The 18,497-nt window shown below is 39.3% G+C and overlaps 2 protein-coding genes across 3 annotated transcripts; one reads left to right on the top strand and one right to left on the bottom strand.

Moving 5' to 3' along the window:
- Positions 1-3,487: 3,487 nt before the first annotated feature.
- On the bottom strand, positions 3,488-16,837 carry LOC117819750 (B- and T-lymphocyte attenuator-like). 2 transcript variants are annotated; one of them, XM_034693195.1, is made up of 6 exons: positions 7,168-7,457; positions 6,138-6,470; positions 6,009-6,047; positions 5,794-5,922; positions 5,671-5,702; positions 3,488-4,116 (listed from the first exon to the last, which is right to left on the bottom strand). In XM_034693195.1, exons 1-6 carry the CDS (start codon positions 7,259-7,261, stop codon positions 3,802-3,804), a joined length of 942 nt encoding a protein of 313 aa, XP_034549086.1. In that variant the 5' UTR covers positions 7,262-7,457; the 3' UTR covers positions 3,488-3,801. The 2 variants fall into 2 exon arrangements, with proteins under 2 accessions (XP_034549086.1, XP_034549087.1); XM_034693196.1 differs by lacking the exon at positions 7,168-7,457 and adding an exon at positions 16,767-16,837 and having other exon boundaries at positions 3,492-4,116.
- On the top strand, positions 10,524-13,103 carry si:ch211-214p13.7. Its single transcript, XM_034693197.1, has 4 exons — positions 10,524-10,702; positions 11,402-11,421; positions 11,512-11,546; positions 11,883-13,103. Exons 1-4 carry the CDS (start codon positions 10,683-10,685, stop codon positions 12,069-12,071), a joined length of 264 nt encoding a protein of 87 aa, XP_034549088.1. The 5' UTR covers positions 10,524-10,682; the 3' UTR covers positions 12,072-13,103.
- Positions 16,838-18,497: the final 1,660 nt, after the last annotated feature.

The raw sequence follows: 18,497 nt of genomic DNA, 5'->3' as shown, positions 1-18,497 counted from the left end.
TCTGTCTGTGTCTTTTTGAACTTCACTTTTTGTATTTCAAAGTAATGTGAAAAATATGTAACTCCTCTCTGAAGTACCAGACCTGGCCTCCAGATGCTAAACTTTGTGGTTTTTTCATCTACAGCCAGGCGGCTGTGTGCATACACATACTGGTCATAGTGAGATACAGACACAGGGCCTGCTGCACATGTCTGCTCTGCTGTATTTATAGCCCTGGTTAACATACAGAATGCATTGCTTTTGTTGGATAAATGTGTATTCATTTCTTCTACACACTGACAGATGCAAAACGCATCTCACACATCTGGTTGAATTCAAAAGAACGTCATAGCTTGCCTGAGTCGTTTATATTGAAAGCTAGATTTTACAACTCAATCAGCTATCAGTCTCTTTGATTTATAGAAAATTGAAACAAAGTGTTAAATCCTGCTCATTTAACATTACATCTTGAATTTTGACATTTTAATACCATGGCTGACAACACTGATCTCTACTTTCTTGTAGTATCCTTGCTGGAGAAACTTTTTTGTTTGTTGGTTTGTGTGTTTGTAATGTACAAAAGCACATGCCGACTGCAGCTGTTGACTCAATCAAATCACACCAGTTAGGAATACATCTGAGGGTTTCAAAGTCATTTCAAAAGAGTGTGTTTCTTTGTTTGTGCATGAGTGTACATTGTGTTTAAATGTTAAATTCCACTGTCGGAAAGTGTGAAAGCAACATCCTACGAAAACATTTCTTGTTCCTTTAAGAGGCATGCATCTCATTGTTTTTGTGCGTTTCAAAGTCAAGTAAGGTAATATGTACTGTGTGTGGGCAAAAATATGAGCGTACAGGCCGAGCTGTGGTGGGCAGTTTTAAGAAAGGGGCTCAGTGACGCATCTGACCACATTTAGCTGTTGCCTTTTACTTTGGACAGCAAAAAAAAAACACTTTACTCATTTAAAATGAAATAAAACACTAAAATAATGCTAACTCAATAGTTTAAAATTAATTGCAGGGTTGTCTAAATTAATGCTAAACTAAAACTCCAACTCAATGTTTGTTAAGAATGTCTTTCCTGTCTTGACATTTGAATGACAGTGTCAATTTTCATCAGATTGTTTTCGAGTAGGAACAATTGCATTACTAACAGCTCTGCACCTCCACTCCTCGTCAGCTGGTTTATTTAGCCGCAGCGCTGCAGAGTCCACACACTCTCAGAGTGACCTCAGGCTTGATCTTATCGGGCCCGTCTCAAACGCTGCCTTCACACAAGCTCCATCTCTATGAGGTCTGAACCAGGGCTTTGTCCACCACAGAAACAACACAATTACTGGTTGTGTGTGTGTGTGAGATAGAGAAAGAGAGACTTTGAGAGCAGAACTTGTGTGTGGGTAGTTCCAACCAGAGACTGTTGTTGAGATGAGAAAATTCAATCCAAAGATGGTAAAAAAGTTCAGTGTAAAAGGATTTTAAGGCCACATGTATTCAACTTTCAACTCTTTACCTTTCTCTGCTGAGAATATAAATCTCTGAAAAATACAGAAAGAAACATTGAAGCTGGCTCACATCACTCAGGAGCACCTTTTCATTTTACACACCATCTTTTTGACTAAGGGATCTTAGTGAGTGTGGATAAATTGATGAAAATGTTGTGATCTCAAGTAAACAACATCCTCTACTGGACTCAATACATAAAAAAAAAAGGATTATCAGCATGTTAGGCGGCTTGACACACTGTATGAATTCAGGATTATGAACAGTGCTGGAGGATTTCTGGTATTAAGGTGAGTTAAGGTGAGCAGGGATGAGCCAACATGGTAAACAACCCCTGCTTTTGTAAGGCTATTCTCATATGTTCCATCTCTCAGGCTGAGAATGAGATTTTTTCAGTCAGATTAAATAAAGTGTAAGGTTACTCTGAGATCCTGCTCACAAAATATATTCAACTTGGGACCAAAGTAGTGAAACTGGTCCCAATAAATTTAGCCAGGCTTAACAACAAAATCATCATCTATTTTGAATTGTTGCAGGAGGCAAGCCTATGAATGGCTCCGTGTGTTACATTAAGACAAATGGTGTACCAAGTGAGGGATAAAGTAATTGGCCCCATTTGTAACAAGAGATATCTTCAATGTTATTTAAGATAAGGCAAATAAATTAATTGGGCTTATAAGCACCAAGGAGCAACCTCCGGCCGCCAGAATTGAAGCCAATGTGGAAGTGTTAAAAACTGCAGTTCTTCAAGTGTCCACTTGAGGCTGGCTCCGGATGTACCGGAAATCATACCTAAAAAAAAAAGACAATCTTTACAGCAGAGATAAACATGTTTACAGCCTAGTACAAAAAACGAGTGTAGTCTGGATAGCTAATTTCTCGATCGGCATGCACTGTACAAGGTGTGAATTTTTTCATAGAGCAGCAATCTCGAAGATATTAAGATTATGAGTGTTCCATTATGAGAGGCACAGCAGAATTGATTGACAGGTGGGAGCACTGTAGCTGCTGGCTAGGAGGCTCAAAGCCCGCCTCTTTACCTCACACGAGCTTGACAGATGTTAGGTTGACTTCAGCATTTCCAATATTGCTTCAGCCGATGATTGGCTTGAAAACAGCGCTTCAGAAACAGATGGGTGACGTCACGGATACTATGTCCATTATTTATGCGTCATGCGTCTTTGTCTGAATTACATTTGCATGTGATAAAGTTGCATCAAGTTGTACATGTGCTCCCCAACATAAGAGAGTCTTGTGAAAAATATTAAAGAGGTTAAAATAGTTTGAGAAAGAACAGCACTGTTTCCTGTTTTCATATATCTTTAATTTTCTTTTCTATAAATGCTGTTTTTTTCCTCATGAAAGGCTGATATAATTTATTTTCTCCCTCACTCTTAAAAACCTTTTTAACCCAGCCTTTTCACAACCTGTGTCCACAATCAGGCTCTACATTCAGGGCTCATAGGTACAAATTGGAGGACAGCAATAGTATCAGAATAACAAAACCTGCTGTGAGTTTGGTTGAGTTCATTACCCCCAAAACTCTCAAATTTTCTTTAAACTGTAGTCATCAGTTCTGTTTTTTTTCTTGCAGTTTAAATACCTATGATTTCTGCACACAGCTGAATCTACATGGTCTCGGTATGGAAACAAGTGGTTAAGCAGAAATGGAGGCATCTCGTACCTCGTATGTCAATGTTCATTGTGAACTTCCTGTACATTTAAACTAACCACACTGGTGAGGTCCACAGACCAGGGGTTGAATTTTGTTTGGTGACAGTACAAGCAGCGAGGTCTGCATGGGAAAGTTTGTGAAAGAAATACAAGAGTCAAATAAATGTTTGCTTCTAATTTATCTTTACTTTAATGTATATATTCAAAATTTAATATAGGTTTATCAGTCTTGTTGGGTACATTTTTCATAAAGAATAAAAGGGTGAGCTGAAAAAGTTATTTTTCATGTAAAATGTTCATAAAAAAATGAAAGCATTAGCATTTACATTCAAAGCATTTGACAAACAAAACAATAGTCAAAAATAATCCAGGGGAAAAAATTAAATGATATATATATATATATATTTACAAGATTAAGACACCTCCTCATTTTTTTTAACAGACTGCCAAGGTTCAAGGAAATTAACAAAAAAGAACGTTGCCAAGAATTAAAAATCTGCGACCAAGAGAAGATGTTCAATGATGCTTCTGGTTGTACTGTGAATCATCATGACCGCAAGTCTCCTCCGTCCATCTCTTTTTTAGCGGGGTTGACATCTCTTTTCCATGACACCACACACTTTTACATTTTCCACTTTCAGAGTGTGTCTATGATGAACTAGGAAACTTAATGGTAGCATATTCTGTGTTCTTATGGGTAGCGTGGTTTTGTAGTTCTCTGGCAGGTTTCTCAGGCTGCCGGCGGCTTACAGCAGCATACACGGCATGGTCTGACCCAAGACTTTTATCTGCTGTGTGTGCCACCGAAGACTGGTTCCCACAGGTCATCGGGGGAAGTTGTAATGCCGATGCTGGAGCAGGTGGAGAGTAATTTTCATGCAGAACTTCGAAGTTTGCTGGCAGGACAGAAATGGAAGGAGCACTCCCCTTTGGAGGGTCTGGTATTGTGTGAGTGGATATTTCCTGTTACACCAAAACACCAACAAGAGACAATCAAATACTCAAACGTATCATATTTATGACTCAACGCTTAGTTCAGGAAATTGTCACAAATTTCAGAAAATTGCTTGTTTACTTTAATGTAAAAATGAATATTGACAATACTGTCATGCCTACACACTAAAGCTAGCTAGCTATTAGCAAGACCTGCTGAGAATAGTTGCTAGCCTTGCTCTGTATCAAAGGTAACCTAATGGGGCGGCAGTAGCTCGTGGGGCGGCAGTAGCTCAGTCCATAGGGACTTGGTTGGGAAATGGAAGGTTGCTGGTTAGAGTCCCAGTCGGGACAAAGTTTGGCAAGTGGACTGGTGGCTGGAGAGGTGCTGGTTCACTTGTCTGGGCATGCCGAGGTGCCCTTGAGCAAGGCACCGAACCCCCAACTGCTCGGGGTGCGCTGGTTGATGGCAGCATCCTCACTCTGACATCCCTCCCTAAGTGCATGTACACTGCATGTTTGTGCATGAAAAATTGTATGTATATACCAAACTGTGTGTGTAGCACAAGTGGCAACCTCCTGTCTCAAACGATGAAGCCTGTGCGGAAGTGCTATAAACTGCAATACATCGAAAATCCGCTTGAGGTTGGCTGCAGAAACACTGGAAACCACAAAGACATGAATGGGAAAAAGACTTTGTAGCTTGGCCCTACAAAGCTAATCTCTCTAATGGCACACACTGTACGGGGGGTGAAGTTTTTTCTAACGTGACGGTTCAGAAGATATTAAGATTACGAGTTTTTGCCCAAATAAGGACATGACTGACATGACTCCCGGTCGGGAACACATAGCTATTGGCTAGGAGGCTCACACTAAGTCGCACTCTGCCTGGTTGAGTTCCGCATTTCCAATATGGCTGCCGCCGTCTATTGGCTTCAAAACAGCTCTCAGGAACAGATGGGTGATGACACGGATACTACGTCCATATTTTATACAGTCTATGGTGTAGCACGACCAAAAAATAACACGAGTGGAAAAATGTAATTTCCCCCATGGGGATTCTTAAAGTACATTTCTTCTTTCTTCTTCTAATAATTCTCCAACAACTCTTATCTCATCCTAAAAATTAATGGGTGTCTTGTAAAACATTGTCACATAACCTGGATCTATACCAAATCAGTGTGGGTCTACATACATAGTTCATGCAGTTTTGGGCCTGTATACACATGGATAAAGCACTTTTTATGACGCACATTGAACAATAGCAAATCATGTAATTTGATGCTACCTTCTAGGGTGTATGAAAGCAATAACACATTTTACATTGTTCATTTTCAGAAAAATGTGAATGCAAAAGTGTAAAATAATTTTTCTCAAAGTGCTGACCTAGCTTACGTGTTAGCTGGGCAGTTGCCTCTGATTATCTGTCAACCTCATTGTGATAGCAAAAACCAGGCCAAGAACTGGTCAGGCACAAAACTTTCTAAATCACTACATGTCTGATTTACCCCTCAACTTGCATCCGACTGAAACAAAGGCAACATAAAATTTTGATAGCTAGTGGGCTGAAGAGCTGCAACTTACCTGATTCTTTTTCTGGTTTATGGTCAGTATTCCTGTAAGGAAGGCAAATTATAATACAACTATTGGTTAGTTGGTAAAATTTGGACCATTATTTAGACTCTGATTACACTTGGATGTTCTTACGTTTCCAGCAATACAATCTTAAGATTGTTAACACTGTCAGTATGGCAGCCAGAGGAGCTATGCTAAGAGAAAGGTAGAAGTAGGGCATCCAGGACAAATCCTCAACATAAGCAACATTTGGCACAGCATCTACATAACAAGAACCAGATCAATAGTATTAGTCTCTTTACTTTAAAATGTTAAGTATGTAAATAGGTTAGCTAAAAAGTTCTTACCAGCATGAGTATGCACGTTTTGAATCCCCTGGTATGAGTCTGTAGATTTATATGAACAAGTTAGAATCGGCATCAGAAATTAAATATCTTACGCTTATATTTCATCACAAAAGGATAAAATGTACCCACCTGAAACTGATATGTTGATCATGTGACTGACCTCATCTTCATATCCTCTTAACTCACATTTGTACATGCCGTCATCTAGAATGGCAATTCGTTTGAAAGTCAGACGTGAGATCAGTTTGTCCTCATTCGGTTTGCTCTCCTGTGCAATTTCCACATTCTCTGAATGATTCATCACTTCAAATTCGTCTGAGTCCAGGAGTTTATACCAGGTGACATTCAGTGATTCTCCACAGTGTTTGACCGGACACTCGACTGTCAGTTTTTGGTGTGGGGCAGCTGTCCAGGTCATACCCCTCTTGACTAACAGATGAACTTCACAGGATGAAAACCCATCTGAAATACATCAAGAAAAAACATAATTAAAATGTATCCATAATAACCTAATGCATATTGGATAACTGTAGTTTGCATACTAAGGGCCAGTAAGCTCAGCCTTCGATTGTTTGTCCCGGTCGTTGTGTAGTGTCACTACAAGTAACAGCTATCACTTTGGCTGTAATTTCTGATGTGTCTTTTAAAAGAGACAGAGAGAAATCATAACTCATAGGTTGACTAGGTAGATCACATGATGTCCAAAATATGTCTCTTTTGTTTCTTAACTGTGTACGATTAGAGTTGTGACACGACATTTAAGTTTGTCTTTGCAAGTTGTGATCTCCTGGTGTATTCACCTTTATATCCTGAAAGCAAAAACTTTATATCTATAAAGTTACCCTTTCCTGTTTTGCTCCACAATGTTTTCTTATCTTAATTGCTCATGATAGATTAAATAACTGTAATGATTTTAAGAAAAATAACTTAGAGTAATGTCTAAGTTGTGCCTTCTCCCTTACTTACATACATTAAATGAGGATACCCCATGTAAATAAATAGATAGATAAATAAATCATTATAGTGCTACTTAAAAACTATGAAATACAGGTGCAATCTGAATCCCTCTGTTTTAAGCTAATGACTCACATCTATTGAAAAGGTACTTTTGTGTTGTTGTGAAAGTCATTACAGGAGTTGAAAGCCTGTTGTGCCTTACCTCGATCTCTTCCAAAGACGCAGAGAAATGTGAAACAGCTGAAAATCAGCAAGTAGGTGAAAATTAGTCTATCCATTTGCCTCGACATGTTCATGAGTCAAGACCCCCTGGAAGATTATCTAAGTAGCTACCGCATGGGCTCATTTCACCTGTGACAAAGCTCACCACTTCCTGACCACCCACATATTTTTCAAAGACCACTCAGCGCGAATGTGTATGTCAGCATATATCTTGTCATATGCAGGTTGACATGTGAACTAAAGTGAAGACTGCAACTTGTGTATTATTCTTGTTATTTCATTATTTAATCAGGTCCTTCAGAAACACTTGTGCTAATTAAGGTCATAGTCAACATAACAACCAACAATCAATACAGCTGAGAAGGTTCAGTATTAGGAAAAGTAAGGAGGATAAGTGCTTCAACAGTAGATACTTTACATGTATGTGTGTGAACAGATTGAATCAGTCAGCACCAGAGCCAGAGATAGTACAGAATGTTCTCATCATCTTCATGAAATAATAAGATGCTGCTTTTTTTGCTTATCCAATCTCTCCACAGGATGAAGAAATAACAAAAAAACTGCCAAAGTGTGTTTGTAAGCAGAAAGGATAATCAACGAAAATCAAACTGTGGTATTTATGAAAATAAAAGCCACTTGTCAGTACAGTTGGTGATGGTTGATGAATATAGGTAAAGTCATTTTTTTTGCTTCATTCAATTCAACCAGAGGTGGTGACATATGCCATATTTATTTAATTCATAATTTATTTATTCATTCGAATGAGAGCATGTTCTTGATCAATAGTAAGTGAAACACTCAGACTGCTCCAACAGTGCCCTCCAGTGTTAAGTGTTGTGCACTCCATGTATGATGGATGATTTTCAAACAACTGTGAGTTGCTACTTTAAGATAAATAAAAACTATCCATGAATCAATCAACTAGACTTTATTTGTAAAGCACTTTTCATACAATACTATTGTAACACAAATTGCTGTACATACAAATAACAATGGTAGTGATAAAATATAATACATACTAGAGTACAAAGAAAGACCCCTGGCCCCCAAACCCTACCCAAAATTCACAAAAATAAAATAAATGAATAAAATAATAAAACACTAAAAGATTAAACCAGTAGAAGATACTAAGATGCTACAGTAAAAGTTAATACAGCAAAGTAAGACAGAATAAAATATTAAAATGCGGAGAGGTAATCCGTAAAAATAGATGGAATAAGCTAATATGTAATTGATAACTAAATATATAATTAAATAATCCACAATAAGTAAATAAATAAATACACATAAAAAGACTGAATAATAAAATATATTTTTTTAATAATTTAAGATAAGACAGTACATGACTTTCAAAATGGACTATATTTTGAACAAGATAATAAGTGAATACAGTAAGATGGAATTAGTCTCAAGTTAAAAGCGAGACTAAAATCCACATTTATTACATTTTGCTTATTACCATGTCATTGACCTTAACCTTCAAAATGTGTGTGTGGGGGGAGTTGTTGTTGTTTTTATGACAGATATATAGTGAGCTAAAGGAACTGGATGGTCAGCTGAAAAGGTGAATGATGTCCTTTGTTCTGCAGCAACAAAATTTGCACAATCATGCAAATTAGAAAAGCATCAGCAACAAGAGCAAACATTACAGTTAAGAGTTACTAAACTCGACTACCACTGGTGTTCAGCCCCATTTGTTGTTTGGACTTGTACTTGTGCTTTTCTGGTAATTCTGACTACTCAAGGTGCTTTTACGCTAGCATACACACCCACTCACACCGATTCATACTATGAATGGCCGAGGATGGCATTGCAGGGAACCATCAGTATTAACTAACACTAGTGGCAGGCATTCACACACAGCAGGCTGTGCTGACCTCGGTTCAGTGTCTTGCCCAAGGACATGTGCTAGGATGGAAAGGCTAACCTTCCAATTGAGAGACAACCAACTGAGTCACAGCCGCCTTGGTTATTTATTCACACTTTTTTTTTTTTCCAGTGAAGCTGCATTAATGGACTGTTTAGGCTTTAGCTTCCATTGGCTAACAATTTTAGCAGCTTCTTATCATTAAAGTACATACTTTAACTTATTTCAGATGTGTTAGCACACTTTCTCAAAATATTTCTCTATTTTGTCAGCAAAGTGCTTCACATTTTGAGACAATTTTGGAATTTCAGCCTAATAATACTAACAGCAATAGCAATAGCAATTTTATTTATAAAGCACATTTCATTACATGTAAGTTCAATGTGTTTTACATGGAGAATTAAAAATAATAATAATAATCCAAATAGAATAAATAGAAACAGAAAAATAATAGATACACCCATCATACATTGGACACAGCAATCAAACAAGCAGCAATTGTTGCTGCACATGCATCCAGTCACAACAGTCATCATATCATTCATACGCGCGAGAAAATAAATATGTTTTCAGTCTTTTTTTAAAAGTGGAGTACCGTAATAGTACTGCAAGTACTAGCTTACTATTTTGAAGCCTATTACTTTTAGCTAGCTGTTTCAGTTGTTTACCCATTGCTCTAGTTCACTATGGCAACCATTGTTTATGTAGGCTATTTTTAGCAAACTATCCATTATAACAACTTATCCATGGCTTTAAGTTAACCATTAGGTTCAACAATGTAGTTACTCATTTAAGATTGTGAATTACTTTTAGCTGACTTTTAGCTGACTTCTTTGCTTTCTAGCTTATTTTCAAGCACTTGCTCATGATATGAAGTTTTCAGGGGTTACAGCTGAATAAAACCACAGATACGTTTCTTCTATAAGATAATGATAAGCATTTGTTTATTAGTTGAGCAACTCAGCAATCTTCATCTTGATACAAGCAAACCCTGGGGTACTGAACATTAGTGTGTGTGCTCGTGTACATGTGTGTTGTAAACCATTAACACAGGAAATCAAAACAAAAACAAAAGACCATTGTCCCAAGTACATCCCCCCACCTCTCACACTCTCTCCACTTTCTTCCTCTTCTCTCTCCCCCCCCCCCCCCCCCCCACCCCCCCACCCCCCCCCCCCCCCCCCCCCCCCCCCCCCCCCCCCCCCCCCCCCCCCCCCCCCCCCCCCCCCCCACCCCCCCCCCCCCCCCCCCCCCCCCCCCCCCCCCCCCCCCCCCCCCCCCCCCCCCCCCCCCCCCCCCCCCCCCCCCCCCCCCCCCCCCCCCCCCCCCCCCCCCCCCCCCCCCCCCCCACCCCCCCCCCCCCCCCCCCCCCCCCCCCCCCCCCCCCCCCCCCCCCCCCCCCCCCCCCCCCCCCCCCCCCCCCCCCCCCCCCCCCCCCTCTCTCTCTCTCTCTCTCTCTCTCTTATCTCTTCACTGTGGCCTGTTTGCACTCAAATGCAGCAGCAGAGCGAACAGTGAGGTCAGTGTCTACCACAGTGTCAGTCTTAGAGTTGGTTCAAAGAAACCACGTACTGCAACCTGCTACCTGCTACCTGCTGATAAATAAAGGGTGGAAATCCAGACTCAACATGGGAAGCTGCACCTCAAGGTAAGTAACTGTCCTTAGATGGACACAGAGAAGCACACTCTCAGGTGCCAAACAATCATATTGCATGTAAAAACTATATTCTTAAGCTTTACAAAAAAAAAAAAAGGAAAAAAGCTGCATATGTGGAAAGGTTATATATGAAAAGAATTCAGTAAAACACAGACATACGCTTTGATGTAGTAGTTTCAGTGAGACAGTGTTGCTCTTTGACAAGCCGCTTCTGCATTTGCCTCATCAAGGAAGTGGTGGTAACCAGCTAAAATTAGACTTTGTTTGAGCCATCTTCTTGTCAGTAATCTATAGAGAATTAACATTTTTGCTGTGATATCTTTGCATATTTGTTTTCACTTGGTAACTTGGATGTGCCATGAGCTTTCACTCACTGACATTGAGTGATAAACTTTGACAGAAGTTAGTTGTGGGGATATGCAGTGAGTTTCCTGTTGCACCACGTTTTGACATCAGTTGAGCTGTCAAGGAAACTCTGTTGTACTGTAGGGTAACCCCCATATAAAGTTGTAAAAATAGTTTTATGATGACAATGTTTGTGATTTTGGGAGGATTGTAAAGGCAGTATAACCTCTACTTGGAAGTTCAATCAACCATTTATTCATTATTTTACGATTTTAAATGAAAATACGTGTTGTTTTTTGTTGAGGTGGTAGTTTCCTTACTGTGCTCCATTTGTTTTATTGACAGGATAAAGAAGAAAAACAAAGGTAACATCACTAATAAAAGTATTGATAATGAATATGAAATAATTCAAGTTTCACATACATGCTATGTTTCATATACATTTTCTCTTTCAGGAGATTCTACAGATGATACAAACACAAATACAAAGGTAGGCTTTCCCACTTCTATACTGAGTCTACTTTTGTGGAGTCAAAATTTTCATAGCCATTAGTTCCAGCTAAATAAATGTCACTGTACTTTTATGATAGTCTTTCCAGAGTTACAGCCTTGTTAGATTTGCATGCTGAATGCATATAAATGTGAGTTCTCTGTTGTAAACGCACTGCAGGGTTTTTTATTTCACCTGCAGGAAGTCATAGCCACGAACCACATCAGAAACATGTCAGTTGCAGTAGCGCTGAATAAAAGAAGAATATCAATGTAAAGTCTAACATATGTTCAAAAGCAAAGATTTGCCATCTCATTGTATTTTATTTCCTGACAGGTGGACGAAGATGTAACATATGCTTCTATCGACCACGGCACTGCCAAAGGATCAAGAAGAACCAGAGCTACAACTGTGGATGATTGTGACTATGCAACAGTATACGTTCCTCCAGCGCTTCTACCTCGACCTGAGTCTGACAGCTCATCTAAAGGGGAGTGTGAAGATGACTATGTACCCATGGGCTGATTAAGAACAGGAGGAAAACTTCATCCGATTTTTGTTTTAAGTTCCAAAAACTCATGAGCATTTCAGCTTCCAAGTACCCAGTTGAAATGTCAACCAAGTGTTGAAGAAACTGTGATGAGAGCTTGATCACAAATGTGACGTTTTACCAACTGAAGATAAAGATGAACTGTGTTCGACCTCTGTACAGAAGAAACTCCACCTCAAAAGGGAGAGTGCAGCTTTATTAACTTTTCTGGAAATGTCCAGAGAGTAGCAGATTATTAGGAATCAGTTATTAGTATTGATCTGAAGATTTTTGCAGTGAACAGAGGAGTTTGTTGTACATTGGTTTTGAAATATTCAACTGCTGTGTCTTCTAAATAGCTGACCCAGTAGCTTTTGAGAAAAAAAATAAGAAAAAAGCATATGGCCTTTTGATGACCCGATCTCAGGAGGAACATCAACCCACTTAAAAATATATATTTTGATGATACTGTTTTTGCTGGTTGAAAATGTGGTCCTCAAAACTGATAAATTTATTAAGTTACTCACATTACTCAGAAAGTATGTGCGGTTGTGGTACAAAAGTTTTTTTCCTCTGGTGGAAAATGTGAACAATGAAGAAAAAGGTAGATATGCTGTCACTATGATTATCTACTGGAGATAAAAGTCCTAGTCTGTTTTCTGGGTCGACCTTTACTAACAACAGCTCAAAGCTTCCAATAATGCTTCTTTTGGGATTTATAATGGCAAAACTATGTGCAATGTTGGGTCCACTATTATGTGTCCTTTCCTATTCCTTCATTAAGGATGTGCGAAAAAAGTCAGAGAATGAAGCAATGTCACCCTTGCTAGTCATCACCAAAATCACTAGTCAGCTGAGCTAACTTCATATTTTTAGATTTGTAGGCCCAAAATGCCAGTCATGTTTAGTATCTAAGCTGTAGCGCAACCATCCGCCACCAGCTGGGGCTATATCTCCAGTTGATACAGTTTTTTGTTGTTGTTGTTGTTGTTTTTCCCTGGCAGGCTCTATTTTCTATTTAAAGCTGGGGTTGGTAGACAGATTTAGATACACTTTTTGTTATACTTGTTAAAAGGATCTTTATGTCCCGATGGCAATCAATACATGTGTTCTTAAAAAAGAGTAAAAAAAAGCCGCTATCTACAGCCGGAGTAAACCTGGGAAAACACCAACCAATCCCTTCCTTTAGGATCCAATTTATGAAACCAACAAACCCTGTCCTGCCGTTCTGCCCGCCTCCTGCACGTACATTTCCCCGGCGTGCACTCCCCGTCCCCTGCCTCTGCTTCCCCTGACTCTATTTACTGCCCCTGTCGCTCGACCTCAGGCCTGTCCCCTCTGACCCGATGAGGTGCTTTGCTCAGGACTGTAGTCCGGGTCAGAATCTAAAAAGCTCTCACCACGGGGGCTCTGACAAGCAAAAAAAGGAATGACATTTAGTAAGTCCTACAGAAATTTTTGATGTATTATGTATTATAGCTTTACTCCTGATATCGTGTCACCGGTACAACTTGATAATGACAGTTGTGAGTACTAACAGTAGCAATGTTTGTTTGTCTTTTTAACTTTCACTATGATAATGTTTTGGTGTTTTCTTACCACCGAGTGAGACATGAGTTGACGTAGTGCTAAACACAAACGATGTGCCGAGGACCGGTTTTGAATCAGTCACGATCATATGGTCGTGAATCAGCGGGGGCATCGTTTTGGAGGAGCTCCGAGGGGAGGGATTAGACAGAGTCCTGAGGAAATGCTACATTCAAATTCACGCTAGTTTTCTGTGACTACCAAACCTAGCTTTAAACCAAATGCAGTTCAATGTTTTCAGCACTGAAATGTCAGCTATTATTGTCGCTGTGCTCTCGCTCTCTTTTGGAACACCACCGCACTACCCCATCACCAATCAAAATTAAGAAGGGTTGAGATTTTAGATATTGTCTTGGCGACGGTCTGTAAGGGGGAGAAACTGACCATACTTGTTTAGATGAAGTACGATTTCCAGGACCAAGGCTGCTGTTCAACTTAGACACCATTTATATTACTGTTTTTACTTGATCTCTGTAAAATGCCAGAGTGAAAGCAAATGTGAAGCACACAGATCTTTTTAAAACAGACTAAATGGCCCCAGGGAAAGGAAACAGAAGTGCTGTGGGGCAACGTCTTTTAACCAAACGTCCGGCACAGTTGGGCAGTATGCTGTTCCAAAAAAAATAACATAAAGTTGTAAGTAGGCTGTGTGTGGTTGAACTGATATATAACCTCTTGACTGGAGAAACACACAACCTATACACAATGTTGACATTAGGACCACTAGCTCTGCTAACGTTAGCAATACTCAGCAAACCAATTTGACGTAATTTACCTGCAGACTCTGTGATCCCGCTTTTAGCTGTGTTACATAAATTGTGCTCCGTTGTGACTGTTAGCCGAATGTTTTCTAACTTAAGCCAGTTAGTTAGCATTCAAATTGAATCAAAGGTGAACATTGTTTCTTTGAATCATCCCTTACCTTCATCTCCTTTTACAGTTTATGCATAATTGCTCCAAAAACGCTCCTGAGAAAAATACAACCACCCAAATATTCTACAAATGGATATTTATGGTCTGAGAAGTCATTTTATCAGTTTTGCATGCCTATATGAACCTGCAGACATATTTATGTTTGACTATTCATGTAAGATAGCTGCATGTTGCAATTTACTTCATGATGCTTTTTTTATTGGTGTTTTATTTTTGGTTTATTTATTTGTATAAAGTAAAACTTGACAGAACAAACACACACTAGTTGAACAATTTTTTATGCAACTGCATCACTGAAAACCATCTGATAAAAGTCATGGTGATAATCATGTTGACTGAAAGCGTAACACGCACCACAGGTTTTGGCACCCTTTCAATGAGGAAATGTAAAAAAAACAAGAGAGCACGAGTGTGGCATGTTCCACGGACAGAAATACATTTGTGACACCAAGTTTAAAGCAGCTTCCTCTTTTCTATCAGCCTGATAATAATTAATCTGAGGGTAAGAACATAACAGTTTACACAGCCAAAGATTCAACAGCAGGATTCAAACAGAAAGTTTAGACCCAGCTTACAGCACTATTAATTTTATAATCTTTACAATGTTACAATGTTACAATGTCACTTAGCAGACGCTTTTATCCAAAGCGACGTACATACGAGAACAAGAACAACACAAGCAAAGATCTAGACAAGAGGAAACAAGATCAGTAAGAGTAACAAAGTGCTTCAAGTCCATTTGGGTGCAGGTACTGCCAAGCAATGTAAAGGCAATGCACAAAGGTATATAAGGATTTATTTTTTTTTGTAAAATAAGGAACATCTACAATGAAGCAACTAAACCATTTAAGACCTTCCATTATCATCATCAACAATTAACATCACCACAATAATGACCAAAGTACCAAGTGCTGGGTCACTCAAGAGCTGAACACAGATTCCCAGAGTAGAGCAGGACAGTGCGAGTCAACTGTAGCTGGAAGACATGATCTACCACTGTGGACAACAGTGAAGAACAGTCTAGCTAAGTGCATAGTGCTTCTTAAAGAGCTGGGTCTTTAGCTGTCTTTTGAAAGTAGAGAGGGACTCTGCAGATCGAATGGAGTTGACCAATTCATTCCACCATTTAGGGGCAACAGAAGAGAAGAGTCGAGCTAGTGATTTTGAGGCCTTGTGTGCTGGAAGCACATGATCTTTGTAAGAAGGTAAGAAAGGCATCTTTCTACGGAAGAGGATCAGGGCCACTGAAAAAACGTTTTGGTGAGGGCGGACGAGCAAAAGAAATTTGTCTAGGTTCCTTCTTAATTCTGAGAAAAAAAGTCAGAATTCTGACTGCAATATCAGAAGTCAAAAAAATATTACACCTTACAAAAAAAGAATTGGAGGGTGAGTGAGCAAAACAAATATTAGGCATTTTTTTATTCTGAGAAAAAAGTCAGATTTCTAAGATTAAAGTCAGAATTCTGAGAAAAAAGTCACAATACAATACAAGGATTACAGAACTTTAAAATCTGAAATAAAAAAACAGAACACCATAAAAAACTTGACTTTTTCTCAGAATTCACAACAACATTCTTTTTGCTCGCCCCCCTTCAATTCTTTTTCAGTGGCCCTAACCTTCTTCTGTGTCTTTCAGTACAGAGGATGAAGAGAGGGAATTTGTTCAAATGTACATGAGGACATCTGACATCTTCAAGATGTTAGTTTGTATGTATCTTTGGTTATTAGGCATCTGAGCACAGACAGTTAAACAGCTCATGATTATCATTGTGGTAGACCATGTTCTGATTTCCTACAGTAGATGGCAGAAGTGTTCTTCAGAGTAACATCCCACATCTGCAATCTGACAGAGTCTACAGAGTTGTCAAGAAAGAGGCTACATGAAAGCCTTACAGAAAGACAACATGCTGGTGAAGATTTTGAGGGCTAGGTGTGGGACTGCTGGTAACGCCTGGTAATAGGCGGACAAACATACACCCCAAGTGATTCACTATAATGACCAAAGCTCTGCTGACTTGTCCAACTCAGCCAGTGGAACTACACAGTAGCTCAGGTCAGCACTTTGGCAACATGGGCCACAAAAATCAGAATTTTAAGTAACTGAAGGGTCAACTTAGTGTCAGAGTTTCATTCCACTATTCTGGTTTGAAGTAGTTTTAAAAAATCCTTACCTGTTCACCCTGACACAAAGACACAATGAATTCCACAGCAGTGCAGAGTTTCAGCTACAAAATATTACCTACAAAGAGAGAGAGAGAGTGAACATTAAGATACCTCAAGTATCTGCTGGAAATCAATCCTACACACATATCATGCTTTGTGTCTTGTGATTAATCAACCAACATTTTTAGGGTGTGACACAAAGTATACCAATACTTACTCAAAGCCTTTAATGAGTCATTTGAGTGAACAAAGGTTTGGTTATAACAATTGTGCTGGATTGGATTTGGCTGATGTGCTGGGAATCTAACATGAAATCTTTTCATAGGGCATAGATTTGTGAGTGACGTGGCTGCCTCTGATTCTTCCTATTTGTTTGGGATGATTAAATACTGATTTAGTAGTTACCTTGAGGTGTCTGGTGAAGCCAGATGTGGGTCTATCAAAACACCTAGATGCAAATACAATGATTTATGTCTTACCTTGGTTAACAGTAGGGATTCAAATTCTGTCCAGGTATTGAATTGAAGCATTATTAGTGAGTCTAAGGAGTCAGAGGCCTCTAAGGAGCACCAACACTGATGTTTCACATGAATCAGAGCTCAGATTAATATCATGACCAACTTTTTCACTGCAGTCCCTGCACTTTGATGTCATCTAAAGACATCAATATCAGTCCAGTATCAGTGTCAGTTATATCTTATAATAAAAGGAATACAGAAAGAGAAAAAAATATAAAACTAAAGAAACCTAATGAACTAATTAGCCAACCTGTATCCTTCAATAAGATAAGATATTACTTTATACAATAGGCCAAGCTAAGATAAATTCCTGATAAGAGTGACACATTCATATCCTCTTCAAGCAACTGCCTACTTTTTCAGGAGTCACGCTAACAGAGCTAACACCGGACACGAATGCCACATTGGATGGATTTCACCTGCTGTGGGCGGACAGGATACAGGAGAGCAAGACTGGACACTGATGAAGGAGGCCAGCTCAGTCCTGGACCCTTTGGAGGTGGTGGCTGACAGGAGAATTATGGCCAAGCTGTCGCCTCTGATGGACATTTTTTTTCCATTTACATTCTTGTTGAAATTCTTGTACTGTACACCTTTGTGTTTGCTGCTGTAACTCCATGAATTTTCCCGTTGTGGGACGAATAAAGGATTATCTTATCTTATCATGCTCCTCTACATTCTCCATAAGAAGTACTGAATGCTGAAAATCTAGCCTGATGGTTTTGGTATGATCGTGGCTGAAGTCTAGTTCAACGGCAGAAATGAATGGCCAGTCATCAGTTTTCCACGAAAAAAGGATGCTTGCTCATTACACTTCTTTAGAGATGAACTCAGAGGCTGATCTCACCATTAGATTAGTTTTCTTATCAGCTGTGGGGAACAGAGTCCTTATGTGTTGTGACACTAGCTCAAAACCGAACCTGGTTGCTCATGGGGCAACCGTTCGTTTCATTTATGACTGACCGAAATAAAAAGATATACACATTTTCTATGTTTTATAGAAATGCTGATTGTCTTCAGAGTTGGTTTATTCAGTGTGTAACTCAACTTTTTGGGCAATGTTTGTAGGCCATGACAGTTGCTTTTTTCCCTGAAAAGATCGCCTTTGTAAACCTGTAAACAGGATAGGATGTTTTTCGCTTTTTTTTCTCTATTTTTGGGCTTTTCCACCTTTATTTACAGATGAGAGGACAGTGAATAGGCTAGAAAACCAGAAGAGAG

The sequence above is a fragment of the Notolabrus celidotus genome, chromosome 10 (assembly GCF_009762535.1).
Source record: "Notolabrus celidotus isolate fNotCel1 chromosome 10, fNotCel1.pri, whole genome shotgun sequence".
Lineage (NCBI taxonomy): Eukaryota > Metazoa > Chordata > Actinopteri > Labriformes > Labridae > Notolabrus > Notolabrus celidotus.
The sequence above is the reverse complement of the archived record's forward strand: the minus strand, read 5'-3'. Positions and strand labels throughout refer to the sequence as shown.

What these genes read in the sequence shown, in the direction of transcription:
- LOC117819750 (XM_034693195.1), bottom strand. Translation starts at nt 7,261, where the DNA reads ATGAACATGTCGAGGCAAATGGATAGACTAATTTTCACCTACTTGCTG. An exon ending in CGTCTTTGGAAGAGATCGAG is followed by an intron (nt 6,471 to 7,167) that starts GTAAGGCACAAC and finishes GATGTATTTCAG; the next exon opens with ATGGGTTTTCATCCTGTGAA. An exon ending in AAACGTGCATACTCATGCTG is followed by an intron (nt 5,923 to 6,008) that starts GTAAGAACTTTT and finishes CTTGTTATGTAG; the next exon opens with ATGCTGTGCCAAATGTTGCT.
- si:ch211-214p13.7 (XM_034693197.1), top strand. Translation starts at nt 10,683, where the DNA reads ATGGGAAGCTGCACCTCAAG. An exon ending in GATAAAGAAGAAAAACAAAG is followed by an intron (nt 11,422 to 11,511) that starts GTAACATCACTA and finishes TTTCTCTTTCAG; the next exon opens with GAGATTCTACAGATGATACA. An exon ending in ATACAAACACAAATACAAAG is followed by an intron (nt 11,547 to 11,882) that starts GTAGGCTTTCCC and finishes ATTTCCTGACAG; the next exon opens with GTGGACGAAGATGTAACATA.